General features: G+C 41.0%; 1 protein-coding gene across 1 annotated transcript in view; it reads left to right on the top strand.

The window, feature by feature from the left end:
* The window catches only part of LOC117747738 (collagen alpha-1(XXV) chain), a 131644-nt gene that overhangs the window by 95276 nt on the left and 19183 nt on the right, over positions 1–17185 (top strand). Inside the window, exons 7-14 of the mRNA XM_034557171.1 lie at positions 3134–3205; positions 3837–3953; positions 5081–5116; positions 10047–10073; positions 11432–11476; positions 13523–13567; positions 14092–14118; positions 16050–16094. Coding sequence (XP_034413062.1) covers positions 3134–3205; positions 3837–3953; positions 5081–5116; positions 10047–10073; positions 11432–11476; positions 13523–13567; positions 14092–14118; positions 16050–16094 — 414 coding nt within the window. The remainder of the gene's footprint in view (positions 1–3133; positions 3206–3836; positions 3954–5080; positions 5117–10046; positions 10074–11431; positions 11477–13522; positions 13568–14091; positions 14119–16049; positions 16095–17185) is intronic.

Below are 17185 nucleotides of genomic sequence, written 5' to 3'. Positions count from 1 at the left end.
TGTGGTCGTGAAGATGCTGGTTCTGGCCAGTGTCCTATGACGGCTGTTGCTGATTGTCCTCATATCTGGTTTTTTGTTTACTACAGTTGCAGTCATCTTGCTGCAGGCAAATACATAGCAATAGAGCTCCTTACCAAATAACCGACATCCGCTTTCGAGGAGAGAAAAGCAAAACAAATCAATCTGCGAATGGTTAGGATTCTTTGTCAACCGCCATGTCACTACCATTCTCACACATAGACATCAGCGCAGAGCCAATGCGGGGTGAGCACTGACACACACCTAGTCAGGCTTTTATCCGCTTTACGCTCATCTTCTGCACGGAAAGATCGAACTATGTTTTTTGATCAGACAATCATTTTGTACACATTTCAAACACACATTCGTCAGTGGAGTTGCTTCTCTTTAGTGTCTGTCAGTGTTGGCAATGTATTGAAATCATTGCAAAAGTTAAAAGGACACATCCCAGAGAGCGTTCACGTACACCAGCCTGCATATGCGCCACACTAGATTTTCCTGCCTGGACTATTTGTCTTTTCCCCCTGACCATAATCTATTTCTTGTTTTCCTTTCTTTGTCCTCAAGATGTTTGAGGCTGTAAATAACTTGGGAAATATTTGCGCTTCAATCCCAGTCACACACAGCATGGCTATTGTCTCCAGTTTAAGAGTATTGCTCTGCTCTGCTGCAGGGCGGAATTAAATCTGCCTGCCTTGAAAGCCATATTCTTAATGAGCCATGCTTTTTGAATTATCTTTGGAAAACCAAGAGTGATGGCACCAAAGCCCTGTTTGGATAGGACAGATTTTATCTTCAACTTGAATATGAAGGGATATTGGTCTCTTACAGGCCATGTTTATGCTGGTGTGCCAGTCTTTGAAGAATACTGTTCAATCGGGTTGGTTATTTATGGTGAAGCAAAACCTGCAGCATAAAGATAAACAAGAGAATATGCAATCATTGTGGGAGAATCTTTACATGTTCTTCTGTAGACTTAGCATTAAAGGTAAAAGCATTCATGCGTTCGTCGTCCACCTATTCTCTTTTTACACAGTAATGTATGAAACAATGAGGCCTCTGTTGTGTTTTTAGTTTTGAAATGGCTAAGAAAATAAGACAACAACATCCAAACTCTGACTATCACTCTAATAATAGCCCATAAAGCCAAAGCTGGACAGCGCTGCCGTGCCTAGTTATGCATGCTGGGCTTTGACTTTACAAGCGCAGTTCGTGGGAGGGGTTTTCCAAGCGGTCAATTCATGTTTCAGTTGACATTAATACTGCAACATGCCTGTAAAAGACGAATCAATATCAAAGACCTTGACAAGCTTGCACGACAAACTACTATATGTCTAAGTATGGACAATATACCCTTAAAGAATGATTGATGACAGTCAATAAAACTAAACAAAGTGTATATATTTGAGTGTAACATTCAAAACCATGTTTGGCTGACAGTATGTCAGTGTTTCTGGATTATATACACATGTGTCTCCTCTTCACAAGAAAAAGTCCTGATGCTTCCTTCTTATGTTCAGTTTTCATGAGTTGATCACATCTGTCATGACTGTTGTTGACAAGGGAATTGGGAAACCATTTGATTGAATTACCAGTGAAAATCATAATCCTATCATGTTCCCCAAAACTCCCCAGCTGCTCAATTTACCAGCATGATATATTGTTCAAAGTCTGTTCTAAGATAATCTTTTGACCAAAGGTTCTGCCTGTATTATTGGAAGAAAACAACAGGAAATGGTTAGATTAGCGATCACAAATTAGCATGCATTCTACACTGCCTCTTGGACTTGTTTTAATGGTGGATGTTTAAAATGAAATGTTGGTCATGTTTATGTCTGATTTGATATGTCTGGTCCTCAAACCAAATAGTTTGACAGTTAAATTTGATGTTAGCTAGTTTCAAGAAAAAAACCTTTGAATACATGTTAAAGTATTTCACATGTTATACCGCCTGTTTCACGGATGTGTGAGAATATTTAGAAGTAAGATGCATCTTCTTCCTGCTTTAATTGCTTTTGTTCCCCCAGTGTTTGAGTGTCATGCGTGTGTTGTGCCATATGTTCTGCCGTCTGTCCCTTTTAGGGATTGCCTGGTCTCCCTACGCTGGCTGCTTTGCACAGCAATCAGATCCTGACTGTCAAGGTTTGTCGGTGGTGGTGCGTCCTAGCTGCTCAGTCCGACCCCTCCGCGGCACCCACTGGGAGTAAATAAATCACTGTCGGCTGCTTTGTCTCAAAGCCTGACGAGAGACTAGGCACAGGAAATAAGCCCATCTAATTAATCACTGCCAGTCAATCGTTATACACTTCCCCTAATGCCGCTACCAGTCAGTCACTCAAGATCTCTGTTCCATGCCTAATGCCAGGTTCCCCATTTAAAGCAAAGGTGGCCTTTTACAACCAAGAAACACGTGGCTGACTGGAACAAGAAGATGTGGTCTGGCTTGCGTCCATTGATGCTAAAATGAATGGAAGGAACTCCGAGAGGAATACTCGATGATGAATCAAAGTGGCAAAATGTTTTTTTTAAAGCTCATGCCCATGGTTCGCCACAAATCCTTCAATCCACCAATTTGGCATTTAGAATTTGGGATTCTTTCAGCAATGGATGAAGCCACTTAATGCCAATGGACACTAGCAGAATTCAATGCATGCATTGAAAGCAACAAGGTTGGAAATCAACCTCGACGCAGAAGGTCAGCCACGCTGGTTTCAGTGTGTGCAGCTCCCGAGGTCTGACTTAGCAGCAGGCGCAATGAAGATGATGACAGTGCTTTCACAGAGGAGGAGAAATTCCCATTTTTCCGGGGTCTGCGAGCCCATTGTGGCGACCTCACACCCCTGAGGTGGTAATTATGGGTTCTGGCTCCAAGAAAAAAAAAGCCCAGACTTCCGAAGCAAACCACCTCCGTGCTGGAAAAGTGTGGATTTGTCCCTCCATCTGTAAAGGCGCTGAAACGGGGTTCATGAACACAGACCTTTTCTAACAAAATCTGTTTCTTTTTGCATTTGCCTTCCTCCTCCTCCTCCTCCTCCTCCTTCTTCTGGGACCTCATCCTTCTTCAACCTTCTCTCACCTCTGACCTACGACCTCTTGACCTCACACACCTGCTCAGATGGTCTTCCCTAAGATCAATCATGGCTTTCTTTCCGCTGACCAGCAGCTCATAAAGCGACGGCTCATTAAGGTAGTGGCTGTGTCCTCTCTCGTCTCTCTGTCTCTGTGCCAAGTCTCACCGAATCACTTCTCTCTGTGCATTCTGCAGTTTGCATGCAAGCCTTCTGAAAGACCTGTCAGTACTCTTTTATTCTATTGCTAAAGGGAAATCTGTTTTTAGAAATCAAGGTTTCATTAAGGCCAAATGAATTACTGTGCTGGCATTACTTCAAGCACTTTCCTTCCAAGTTGGATTGTTGAAGGTTTTCTTAGAGTTTTTTTTTTATAATCCAGTAGAAAAATGGACCACATATTTTCAGTGTATTTTCACTCTGATTATTGTAGCTCCACAATTTGTTTTGGTGCCTAATGCACAAATATTTTTTAAATTTATTACGTCTATTTAGGAATGCTTAGATTTTAGGGGATTACTGTTCTAGCTATGAATCAGATTTAGCTCCATCTTGTCTGCTAGTTTTAGCCATAAGACCTAGAATGCAAACTCTCCTCCATGTTACGAATGGAGGCAGCCCATAGCCACCCACGAGATCACTCCACTACTCTCTTTTCATTATCATTTAACTGCAATGGCTCCAGTCTCAGTGGATCCAACAATATCACAGAACATTGATGTTTAAATGTGTTTTTTTTTTGCCGCACAGGGAGATCAAGGGCAAGCTGGATCACCTGGGCCACCCGGGCCACCGGGACCTCCTGGGCCGAGGGGGCCTCCAGGGGACACGGGGAAAGATGGACCCAGAGGTGTACCCGGTCTGGCAGTGAGTATTGATTTTTACTTGATATATGAGGAATTTGGGATAAACTGAACAAAGATTTGCAGCCAGTGTGTTATAAAAATGGCATTTCATCAGTACAATTCTGGGGCCTTTTTTTCTCTAAAAAGTACTGCAAGTACAAGTTCAGCTCTTTATGCACTCTTGTTCAATTTGACGAAAAGCTTTCTAATGAAGACTAGACCAACATACATTGGCGTTCATTGCCCTGATGTGTTTAGCTGAACATGAATATGCTCCCGAGAGAGTGCCTCACTGTATGGATTTATGTTTATTTGGTTGTTTTTCATTATAACGTAACATTTTCCATGTATTTAAGCCTGTCACTGGCATCACACTAATTTATGTGATCTCTGCCTGAGTGAAAAAAGAAACAGAAAAGCCTATCAATTATGTTCAGCCATAAAACCGTCTGAGGGCTCCAGCTGATCTTTATTGTTTTGGCAGAGTTCACAGTGGGAGTGCAAAAATATTAAGTGTTGTTTATCTGAATCTTTCCAAGCTTTTGATGATTATTGTTTTCAGTTCTTCCAGTTGCAGTTGCAATAGTTGTTGTCCAAGATATTTTAATTCTCTTGCCGGGGTCCTTTAATTCTCCCATGATTTATTTCTCCTACTGCGAATGCCATAGACGGATGGGAGCAAAAATTGCCCAGTAAACGTCACAAAGTTAAAAAAAAGAAAGAAAAGGGAATAATGTTCAAGTGTGGCTTTGGCATAGAAATCTGGCCATGGCAGATGTCTCTTTTCAAAAAGTCACATTCAAGAGCCAGGCCTTAACCGAAAGCAGAGACTAGAACCCGGTTGTTGGACCGAGACAGTGAAGGCTACAGGTGTCACAGCATGATGAAATGCCTCATAGCCAAGACGCTATATGAGAGGAACAATGCTGAGCTCTATTTGGCAACCTGGCCCCGTTGCACCATAGCGGCTGTTAAAACACACACAAAAATGGGCAACTCAACTATATTGTGGAAAACTCTGTACTTTTTCACCATAATATTTGACTTGTTTAACTCAGAATGATGTTTATGATCTTTTTCATTCGCAACTTCCCAAAGAAGACTTGGCCCACTGCTCCTCCATTAACAGGCTGTTTTGTATTTATATAGGGTGATCCAGGGCAGATTGGAGAAACAGGAATCATGGTAAGCACAAACATTTTTCCTTTTTGTGTTATTTTTATGCCTGAGCTTTTGTCCGGAAGAAACAAACAAGATATGTGGTAATTAGAGAGCTTTAAAGATGCTCGGACTGACTGACTCCCTTTGTTACACTGACAAATTGTTAAAACTATGTTTTGTCATTTCTTGTTTCCAAACGTGTGCAATTAGTTAACAAATCAACATCTTCATTATCAAAAATACACTATTTATTTGGATTTTGTGGTTAAGTGGAGTTTATTGATATATATTTTTTGTTTTTAAAGCAATCGTGCCACTTAGGATGTTTTTTATATGTGCATTTCATTTACGAGATATTCATAAGGTCTTTGGGCAATATGGTGAATAATTAAAGACACATTTGCAAAAGCGTTTGTTTTCTCCAAGAACAACTCCTTATACAGTAGGGACACGCTCTTCCAGTTAACAGCAACTGGATACCACTTGTGGTGTTCAGCAAATATTCAGCATTTGATTAAAGTTCCCTCATAAAAAGCTACGTCAAATAGGTCAAGCCAAAAATTCCAGAGAAAGCAACGACGGAAAACGTGACATGAGAAAAGTCTTGGTGATGTCAGTTTTCACAACTGCAGGGGGGGGAGTGAGTAAAGCTGACAGAGGAGGTGTTATCACGCGCTTTCATCTCTGATTACATCTCTGACCCTTTCCATGGTGTGGAAAAAAGGACTGGAAATAAATGGACAGAGAAAATGAAGGATGGTGAGGCTTAAGTGGCAAAAGAGAGGCGTATTAACTCGAGAGTAAGAGGAGTTTAAAGCTAAAAATGTTAATCATTCTTCACTCTTTACCCCTCGTTCTGCTTTTATGTTGCTCCAGTTTTTAGCTTTTGTTGGCTTTAATGATACGTTTTACCCATTATCCCCCCTTGTGCTCATCGCTGTGGAAGCAGCATATTTTGGAGTGTCATGAATGTCCAATTTGCATCAGATTTCACATATATGTCTCTAGTGCTTATACAACCTCTCACGCCAGCAGCTGGAGTATTTCTCCCAAAAATGAATGCTGAATCCCTATTTAAAAAAAAAAGAGCTCAGAGGCCTCGCGCAGAGCTTTGAATAAAAAATGTGCGCCGCTCACTGTATTTCTTGAAATAAAGCATACTCAGGAGTATACAGCATGACACTGATGCACTCTTAACGAGGAGTAATGTCATCATTTAGGAATACCCCCGTAAAGCAGCGTGAGATGAGCACGTCTCAGAGGTTGTAAAGAGATGTGATGTGACATGGCCGCTCGAACACGGTGGAGTTTCCTAGCTTCTGTTTCCAGCCAGCAGCAGTTTGTTTTGCGATGATAAGACAAATGGATTAGAAAGAGACGTTTCTGTAAATGATAATGTGGGTTGTTAAACCTCTGGAGAGGGAATAAAAAAGGAGAGGGGATAAAAAGAAAAACTCGAGTCCACACCCTTGATCGGCCTTTGGAAATCAATATGAATTAGATGTGCATAAGTAACGAGACTGATAGGCTCCAGTTTGTAGAGCAAGCTTAAAGGATAATCTTTGATCTGCACAAGTCAACTGGAGGTAGGGATTTTGAGGTTGGTCCTTTACCAACTGTTTCTTCTTTTATGGTGCTCAAGGAGCTAGCGCCCACTTGACGCAGCTCGGCGTTTTTGATGTATATGCTATTGTTAAAGTATATTCTAGAGTTTTCCAGCTGCCTTCCAGAACATATGGTGCTGGTTAGAAGGATTAAGCCGTTGTGGAGCAACAAGGAGGAGGGGGGAGGTGGGAGGAAGAAGAAGGAAATATTTTCAGGACTCAATTCAAAAACATCAGTGCCATAAGGTCTCTCTGGGGTAAATTAAGAGGGTCTTCATCTCTATAAAGGTGGCTCGCAGCCTTGCACACGGTTTTCATATGCGACTTGATTTTGCTTCAAAAAGATGAAATGAGAAAACCATTTGTGTATTGTATGTTGTGTCTGTGAACAAATATCTCCCCTGTCTGTATTTTGGTGCAATTTCTTTATTTTGCTGATCCACCTATACATCCTTTTCATTTCATAACTACCCAACATGCCCCAGTGACTCACATTATTTGTTTAAAAGAACAACAGACATGGATGTAGGGATTTAATAGACTTATTATGCCTGTATAATGAAGGCATACCTATAATATGTTGGTGTCCTTGACTAAGTTTCCTTTTAATGTGAAGCCAAACATGAGGAGGAAAGATGTGAGTAAATGGCTTCGGACCTGCTCTGTGGACTCTTGTGGCAAATGTTGACATCAATGGGTAAAACGTTTTTTTTGGCTGGGAAACAGGAAATTTCTTCTTTTTTTTCTTTTTACAACCGAGCTATAACATACATATACATACATATTTTTCTACCAAAACCTCCTTTCATTCTCTCGTCAGTTTTTCCAAATTGATTGGTTTTCTCTGTTGTATCTTTGGTCTCCAGAGCAAACGATTCATCTACAGTGCCAAGTATGTGACCCTAGTGGAAAATACTCAATCCTAACAATATTGAATATATAGTTTAGTAAGTATTTAGTCTAAAATATATCAGAACCAGCTTTAAAAAAACGATTATTGTATTCAGAGCCCCAGATGGATTACCTAGGAAAAGACCATAGTAAAGTAGTCAACTCTGTCATTTTCACACACTCCTCTGGAATCGAATGAGAAACAAGGGGATGCAATGCATTTTAGAAATACTTCTTAGTTAACATTTGGGTTGATTGGGTGGTCATAAGTCCACAATATTCTTGCTATATAGCTACTGCTTTGTTTACAGCAGCAGGAAAGACAGTGTGATTGAAAGGTCTTACAAGATGAAAAGTCATGTACACAGTTTAAATAAAGCACACATGTGCAGTACATGTGTTACAGTACTACAGTGATGCTGGCGAGCCCAATGTTATGCTACTTCGACCGACCTTAAGGTAACAAAAAGGTTCTCCAAAAATATTTTTCCTTAAAAGCTGAATGTTCCTTAAATTAAGGTAAATAGCTGTGCTATATTGCGAAGCGGCTTTGAATAGAAAGCTCCAACATGAAGCTCTTCTGTGCTTTGATCAGCCGACATAGTTTCCCCGTGAACGCTGAGCGAGAAATGCAGTGGCTGAGGGTTCAACTGCAGTCTGAGTGTGGGAAGGGACCTGCCAATTGCTTCTTTGTTTGTCATTTCCGAGTCATGAATGAAAGCCCCGAACATTCAGCGCTTTGTATTTGTGCTCGGTTGCTCGACTTCAATAGGCGTCCTGTTGATATTGCCCATTTGCGGATTTTTCTTCTTCTTTTATGCATATTAAATGAGGCAGCTGAGGTGCTGTATGCTGAGCATGTGCTATCATGATGAATACTTTTTGTTGCAAAAGAATTCTCCTTTTGAATGAAATATGTTTGGATTATTCTCCCATTTTAATTTTCTAGGGCCCAAAGTTGAGCACAAATGTGCCAGAACCAAGAATTCCTCAAGGGCCCTTGACTTTGCGAACAATCTCCTTTTCAGCCAGTAGCTCCTGAGTGCTCTCAGATGTAGCCAAGCTAATTAGCGCGCAGGCAAGTGGCACATGCTCTCACATACCAAGGGGGTGATAAAGATGTTTACCAAACCCTGCTGTGGATAGCCAACAAAGACTTTTAAAGTTAAGCGGGAGGGAAACCTTTTTCTTGGTCAGCTATGATAATGAAAGTAGTTCATTGAGGTTTTTGTTGTGCAGATGGAATTCACTATAAATGAGCTGTAACTGTGTGGGCCATTTCTATTAATGTGAGAATGTGAAATGGAAATTTGCGAATGGGCAAGTGTAGAGCTTCAGTTGCTTGGTCGATCGCCTCGTTTCATCAACAAAAACAAAACAGGAGATCGAAGAAACCGTTTATTCTCAGAAAATGTGCCAATTATTACGGTCCTTTTTTGCGGAGCCAAGCATCCGTTGGTGCTTTGGTTGCAGGGCATACGTTGGCCACCATCAACCTACAGGTCTTCTTCAAACAATGTGCATACCTGAATGGGTCCTCGTTGGCTACTTTCAAATACAGGTACACAAACCTTTCACACCCATCAGGGGACCAAATCTTAGGTCATGTCAATTAAACTGCAATCAAGCGAGGAAAAGCTGTTGTGGGGTATAAGGTCTGCTTGGCCTTGACTCAACTGAGAGTGATGAGCCAGATAACTCCGTTGGTTGTAGATCCTGTTGACACTCATGTTGGCCAACACAAGTGTCATAACAGCCAGGCGCAAAGGTGTTGATGAACTGCCGCGGTACTGCAACGGTTCTGAGACTTGTGAAGTTCAAAATGGAAGAGACTAGCTTTCAGCTTGGTTTCTCATTTAGGTCATAAAGCAGTCCAGGTTCTGGTGGAGGAGGTTGAGGGTTTTATCTCCAGTTTTACTGGAGTAAACAGCAGGTTGGAAATAGAAACTGTACTTTTGGACTCATCTTTCACCGAGTTAAATCTCAGTTAGGGATGTTGGAGTGCCTTTTTTCCTGTTTAACTTATTAGCTGTGTAAGGCTTTCCAACTATTTCCCCAGTTAGGTGATGAACCTCTCTGTGTGTCGGACTCCAGGCTTAAGAGTGTGGAACAGCCAAACACAAGTTTTTTTTTACAGTCGCTAAAATTAATAAAGAAAAAAAATCAACATGAAACATAAAACCGTAAAAAGATTGTGTTTTTTCATCTATATAGTGAAGCTCAATGAAAAGAAGGCACAGGGGGATTTTCTTTGTCGGAAAGTAAAACAAGGGATCGATTGTGATTCGGTTCTGCCCGAAGGGTGTGTGCTCACTGTATGGAACCCGACCAGAAGCCTTGCCAGTCTCTCTACTGTGACCGTGTTGGCTGTGGAAATCATATTATTTCTGACATGGACCTTTTTTTGTTCTGTTTCTCCTCAACTCTCTCGCTGTCTTTGTCTCGCTTCTCATTTATAGGGACCTGAAGGGCCACAAGGGGTGAAAGTAAGTCCAGAGAATCATTTCTTGTTCCACTGACATTTCTTTTAACTTTTCTTTTAATTTAAATAAAATAAGATTGCCTGACTTAAGTTATCTACTAAATGACTGAAAAAGGTTAAAATTTGAACATAAACCCAAGGAGGATTTCTGTAACAGTAGAATAATGTTTTGGATTTGATAGGAACTGCACAAGTTGCACAAATGGCTGTGAAAACACGAGCTGGGCGTTGAATACGTTTACTTGGAGATTAGTGATGCAGGGCCATAGTTGGGGCAAGTAAATGGACAAGAGGAGAGTTAATGCTTGAACAACACTAGGAGGGAGACAGAGAACAGAGAACCTGGAGCTAAGCGCTGCGATACAGGCCCCGGGTTCCCCGGCGGCGCTGATGTGGGGAACAGATGTAAGCCATATCCAGCCATCAGGTAGCTGCCAGTGTTTGTTCAGTGTAACCCAATCAGACACTTCCTGTCTGCGCTGTCATCTGTCGGCGAGGCCTCCCCTCGGCGTAGGAGGGGCGGTGTAGAGGGGTCAATGATGACACACCGCCGTGTTAATGACTCATAAGCCAGGCCCCGAGGCTACTCAGTCAGATCTGTGTGGTGCTGCGTTTAGAGTGTCAACAGTTGTTCAAGTGGAATCACCTTGCTGATTGATTTGGTGTCACAGCGTGATAAAAAGTAGAGTGTGAATCATATATTTGAACGTATGCATTTAGTGATAGGAACATATTGTATCTGCTTTCACTCCGTAAAGTGATCCATTCTCCTTCATCCCATGTTATATATTTTTATATACAGTATAACAGATTATTTAAAGAAAATACTTTTTCATGACTTCAAGTCTACACTCCATTGTTTCACCTCATCTTTGAGATATGTATAACTGTGACCACGGTAACAGTTATTAATTTTTTATTATGAAGGAGCCAACATAAGCAAAGCTTGGTACAGCCTCAAAGTCCAAATCATCTGTAAGTTAAAGGAGCACATGCAAACACAAGAGCTAGTGTATATAAAACGTGGACTCGCTTTCTCTTCTCTCACAGCAGAGTCATGCCTGTGACAACCATAACATAGCTTAAAATATGACATGCAATATTTATTCTGGCCAGGTTTTTGTAGTAGGGATGGAAACAATAGACCGGTCTGCTTTTAATCCAACGTGTCAACATTTGATGGTATAGTGGTATAGTTTTGTTTGTGACTATTCTTTGAACAGCAAAAGTTAATTGTCATTTGTATATTTTAATGTTTGATAACCATCTCTTTGCAATGTTCATTTTCTTTGCAAGCAACATACAGTGTGATGTTTGAATGCAATCAAACCCCTAAAGGCCCCCCTGTGTGTTATTTCTCAGGGTTCCCTTGGGCCTCCTGGCAACCCAGGTGTTGATGGACTGAAGGTGAGGCCATTCCTATAAAGATATATGCAAATAATACAGTTGATGATTGTTGTACACATTTCTAGACTAGAAGTTTAGATTAGTTTTGTTAATCTCCTTCAGTTGTAAAATCCAAATTTAGAATCAAGCAAGAGGATTTGCAAGCGAAGCGGGATGTCAGTTCCCTTTTTATTAATAAAGGTTTTTAAGGAGAGGTTAACTGTCTTGGTCAGATTGATATTTTTATGCGAAATAGAACAGCTTCACAAAATTGAGCCTGAACATGGTTTAACGCTTCCCTCACAAAATAATACACATGAGAAGTTCAAAAGGCTAACTTTCCTCCACACCTGAATGTATTTTATGTTCAAAAGACTGACTTTAACATACTTAGAGTTTTTCATTAGTCCTTTTGGCCATGTGTTGCACTTTTCATATTAAAGCAGTTCTGCCATGCATTCTGACAATTTCAAACCGCTATCCTATTTGGGAGAAATCCCCCTTGGGCTGCATCCTCGACTCTGAACCACAGAGTGCGGTTGCCTGTGAATCTGCTCACACTCATTTCTGAATTTCATTCTCGAACCGAATAAAGAAGACACATTGCAGGTGTTTTACAATGGGTTGGGGGGAGGGGGGGGGGGGGGGGGGGGGATAGGAAAGCATGTTTATTCCAGAGCAAACAAAAGTGGAGGGGAGATGATTTGAGAGGCGCCATCTTCTTAATCTCAAGCATGCATTTATTAAGATATGTGCGCAGAGGCACGCATGGCTGTAATAGAAACCAGAGTGGAAGGCATACTGAATACGGAGACAGCAAAAGCTGAAGGCATAATTCCACACTTGTGTAAGGAGTCTGGTTTGCCAGCATGAAATAGAACGCCATTGCTGTGCAATGCCTTTATAAAAGAGAATCTGTTATGGTATGTAACCATGCAACTCATGCAGAAAGTTGAAGTCTAAAGCAGAAACGGCTGCTCTGCCAGCAGTGGCAGGTTGACTGGCAGACATCATATTGATCTGACATAGATATCCACCGAAAGGGGATGATTACTAATGCAAACCTTATCAGCCCCAGTTTAGGGCTTCTTAATCAGACGCCATCATCATTATGGCAATATATCATCACCATTATGTCAATGGCTCCCATATGTGGGCTGATAGATGATACATGATTCCAGTATTTATGAAGAGTTTGACCGCGAGCGTGTAGCTGAGGGGATACTCTCTATACACAGATCATACACAATAATTAATGAAAACAAAGCATTGTGGGAAAAGATTTAAACAACAAGGCAGCAAGGAAGTAAAATAAGCACAGTTTGTGACCAAAAAATGTAATAAAAGCGCATTCAATCCCCCAGTTAGTGACCTGGATTGGATCGACTACCGCGCTGATGATGCCAAGGTTAATTACTGGCCATAATTCAACAATATGGCCAGTATTGAGAAGCCGATTGACAAGTATTTTGATTTCAATGACAGATTTTCCATTCTGGCTACAATCATCAGCGTCGTTCAGTTACAGTTGTCTCTCTTGTTTGAGAAATAGCTGCTACTCTTCTAAAAGGCTAATGATGTGGTAGATTTGCAAAGGTCACAAGGTTAATTGTTTTTGGCAACAGATGGACCGAGGTTCTCGGTGACATCCGCGGCGAACTGCCATTAATCAGACGGACTTGGCTTTCTTCTTTTGCTCATGTTCAGAACCAGACCAGAGATAATTAAGCTTCTAATCAGACTGTTTATCCTCTCTACTTTCAGATTTAGTTTGCGGCTTTTTTAGTTAAGACTTTGAGAATTGTATAAAATGTATTCAGCTGCAGCTGTCAAGTACTATGCGGAGAGGCCATTCCTTGCAATACACTGCAGTAAAATACACTATCTCTCATATCTATTGCTCTGTTATCAACTATCCTGCAAATGCATAACACCTGTCCGGTGTTAGAGGTAATCTCTATATAACGAACAAAATGTGAAGCTTTTTGCATCCCCTGACCTTAAGTCAGAGTTCACACCGCTGAGACACTGAATATGGCCACTGTGTGTGTGTTATGCTGTCCATAGGGGGATGTTGGCATCCCAGGATTGGACGGTGTCCCCGGAGTTAAGGTCTGCTCCTATTATTATTTCAGTTTTGATTAAAAAATGTCATCCTTTCCCATCAAAGAAACATTCTCTTTTCTTTTTTTTCTTTTGGACACATTTTTTTTTGCCTTTTTCTGCATTATAATTATATTTTCTTTTCTTTGGTTCTTATTTAGAAAACATACATTATACATATATTTCGTCTTTGTTCACATAATCTGTATGTGGCAATATACGAATAAGATATTTATGTATGTAATAAAATCCGATAATGGTACCTACAAATAGGTTTTGATTCATTTAAATTGTGATTGGATTCTGGCCTGTTGATATAGAAAAAGTTCAGGAATGTGCACGTTTAAAAAATACTACACTACTGGTACTCTGGGGGGGGTCTGTCTGGGGGAAAAGCAGCCATAACGCAGGATAATTTCCTTAATCTATCATGAATTGAACCCCAGATACTATCAGGCTGCCGTAATTCTCGTACTGAACATAACTCCCCCTGAGCTTCTCCATGTTTAATACTCTGCTTTCTTTCCCAAAAGGGTGAAATGGGAGAGCCAGGTGAAAAGGTAAAGTGCTAATTCAGATCACCAAATATTATTGTTGGCATCCGTCTTGATATCCCAGCATGTGTAAGGACAGCTGTCATGTTTATTTCACGTCGTGTTGTGACACCCATCTGAGATTTGGCCACCAGTGAGTCAATAATTCAGCGAGTCACAAAATTGAACCCAATTTCTTCAACTCCAAGCCTCGGAGAAGACCAAAAAACCCACACAATAGCCTTATTCTCTCCATTCCCTAATTGTAATAGCGCCATTATTCGCTGTTGTTGGACAGCAGCTGTTGGTGAGAGGGGAGGTGATTGAACACCGACCGCATCAATAGTGAAACAAGATGGGGAGGGAGGTAATGACTCACTGTTCTCCATCGACCACAGAACTGTTGTTCTGAGTTTTTCTTCAAACCGGAGACTCATTCCCGACTGTTAACACATTGGATTCACTGTAATAATGAGGCGACCACTGCTCACAGCATCGCCGGTGTTCAGTGAAGAATGGGTCCAAGTAATGGCTGTACAGTTAGAGAAACTGCATCTAGAGGAAATTGCTTTGGCGTGAGTTCAGTTCAATCGGGTCAATAGGAAGCCATGTCATCATTCCTTGGTCTTGTCATGTCTACCAACCAAAAGATTGATGTTCCCTTCCACGATTAATTCTTTTGAAGAGTTCTACAAGCATGAAATGGGAACATCCATTATTTTGTTATTTCAGAAAGAAAAACTACTTTTACTGTGTTGGAATATGTTAAATGTCTTATTTCTAATCTTCGTATTCATGTTGAGTCCCTTCCCTCAGGCTGGGAATTGCAGACTTCAAATACTACACATTTTTTAGATGTGTTAAGATAAAATGCAGTTTGGGGGTTAGTTCATTAAAGAGCCAGCCGTGACTCCCTGCTAGTCATCATTGTAACCTCGACCCAGTAGATGGATTAAAAAGTAGCAATGCCTGATGTCAAGCTTGTTGCAGTAAGCTCATTTAACTTCCTTGTTGATGTTCTCCATAAAGACACAAGCTTTTCATTTCAAATTGTTGGAATTGCTACTCATTGTAGGATTCACAATCGTTTAGGCTTTAATTTACAACCATGTGGATTCATGAAAAGTGAAGGGCAATCAGAAGACTGCCAACGACAGCACTGAAATTCACGCCAACGTACAACAAGCTTTTATTTAGAGAGGAGCCAAATATGTTAACATAAACTATTGTTTTTGGCTTTAGTGCCAACTAAAGAGCCACAAGGCAAATCCAAGAAAGCCGTGCCAGCCTCTGACTGATAAAAACTGATTGTTTGAGAAGCACAGAGCATGTTTCAGGAGGCTCATTTCCTTGAACTCCTGACATGAGTATAGTATCCTCCACAGGGACATGTTCCTTTATTTAAATCCTTGGATTTGCTCAACTTCAAATTTGGAACATTTGCCGAAATGTTTTTGATATGAAATCAACTGGATTTGAAACAATGATAAGTTATGTATCAGCGAGAGCTCTGAGCTAACATCAGAAACCATCCATCGTTGGGGTATTTCAGTGTGGACCAAACCGACATTGCCATCCACAGTGCCGTGGCGCTAGCGTGCTGAAAAGTTCTTCTCAGTCGATGCCAGGACTTTAGGACCTCCACAATGCTCCTCAAAATGTGTATTGCGTCACCTGCAATCATATTTGAACCATGTGCGATGACTCAGCTAGTGACCGAAGTGAGTTCAACGTGCACAATGCACTTGGCTTTTTTCTCCAAGCATCCATTACGCTGTTTTACACGGCACTCAATCACAGAAGGCCCTACCGTGTGTTGTGCATCTTTAAACAATCTGGTTTTAAACAATCGTGTTTAATATCTTTTTATTTTTTTTGCCGTCTCGTTTATTTCAGCATTGACACATTCTTGCGATCAATGGACTGACTATGATTACCTCTGTGTGATTTCATCACAGGGCGATTTGGGTGAAGATGGACCAAAAGGTGATATAGGGGAGAAGGTATGTACATTCCACTTTAACTTCCCTTCTCTGTGTTTATGTCTTGGAAGCTGCACAGAGAAACAGTCGGGCTGTGGCTGTAAAACATAAAAAAGAAGGTCATGTTAACCATCTGAGCTGAGACCTGTGGAGAGCAGCAGTAGCTGAGGTTGAGTCCCATCACCTGTAGTCTAGGCTGCACAACAGCATCCTGGCACTTGATGTGTCTTTTTTGCTTAATATGGACTTAATTGCTATGCTATGCTGATGCTGCATTTTCTGGTCGGATGGCTCCTGCATTAAATGGGGACCATTTGTCATCAAGACCGCTTGTCAAGTTGGGATCCATTTCCAACAAATGGAGTGGAGCTGACTGTTCGGAGCTAAAGTAATAGATTCATGTTTCTGTCCATGTTTCTTTTGTTTCAGTGCATTGACATCCTGTCCTGAGTCACATAATGCATTCAACCCAGGACTTTTTTTACACTGCCTTTGCTGTTATTGTTTTGTTAAAGCAGTATTTATGAAAATAGGTCACAGCGTCAATTATGTTGGGCGACCTCAAAAGACGTGGGCCTCTTTACCCATCAAATTTGTTTTAAAGCATTTCAGAAAACCAAATTATGATATGGATTGCAATAGACAATTCTTTGAAAATGTGGATTTGGCTCACGCCAAAAATTGCTCACGCTGCTGGGAAAGGATAAAGAGTCCTCCCAAAAGTTACTAAGAAAAGACAGCTGACAGAAAAGAGTCGTGGTTCTTTTATTCACTGGAGATGCTGCTTTTTGATAGAGATGCTGAGTTAGGTGTAACAACAAAATACAACTGATAGACCAGCATAGGACGAGAAGCATTGTACTCAAAATGTCACTGCCAATTTATTGCTGTTCAGCGGAGAACAACTTTGATAACTTCTCACTTTATGGGAACTCGGGTTTTTAAAAGACTGCTGAGCACGGCTGCCAAAAAGGACACCATTTGAGGGAAACAGATGCAGGATATCATCTGTGGAAAATGAGTGAACAAAAAGGAAAGTGGAGGCCGATAAAACTTTGCTGCTCTCGGCCGCTTTGATCTGGTCTACCTCAACACAGTAAAAGCAGGGGGAA

Source organism: Cyclopterus lumpus, chromosome 18 (assembly GCF_009769545.1).
Source record: "Cyclopterus lumpus isolate fCycLum1 chromosome 18, fCycLum1.pri, whole genome shotgun sequence".
NCBI lineage: Eukaryota > Metazoa > Chordata > Actinopteri > Perciformes > Cyclopteridae > Cyclopterus > Cyclopterus lumpus.
Note: the sequence above shows the minus strand (reverse complement) of the source record. Positions and strands in the feature narration are given on the sequence as shown.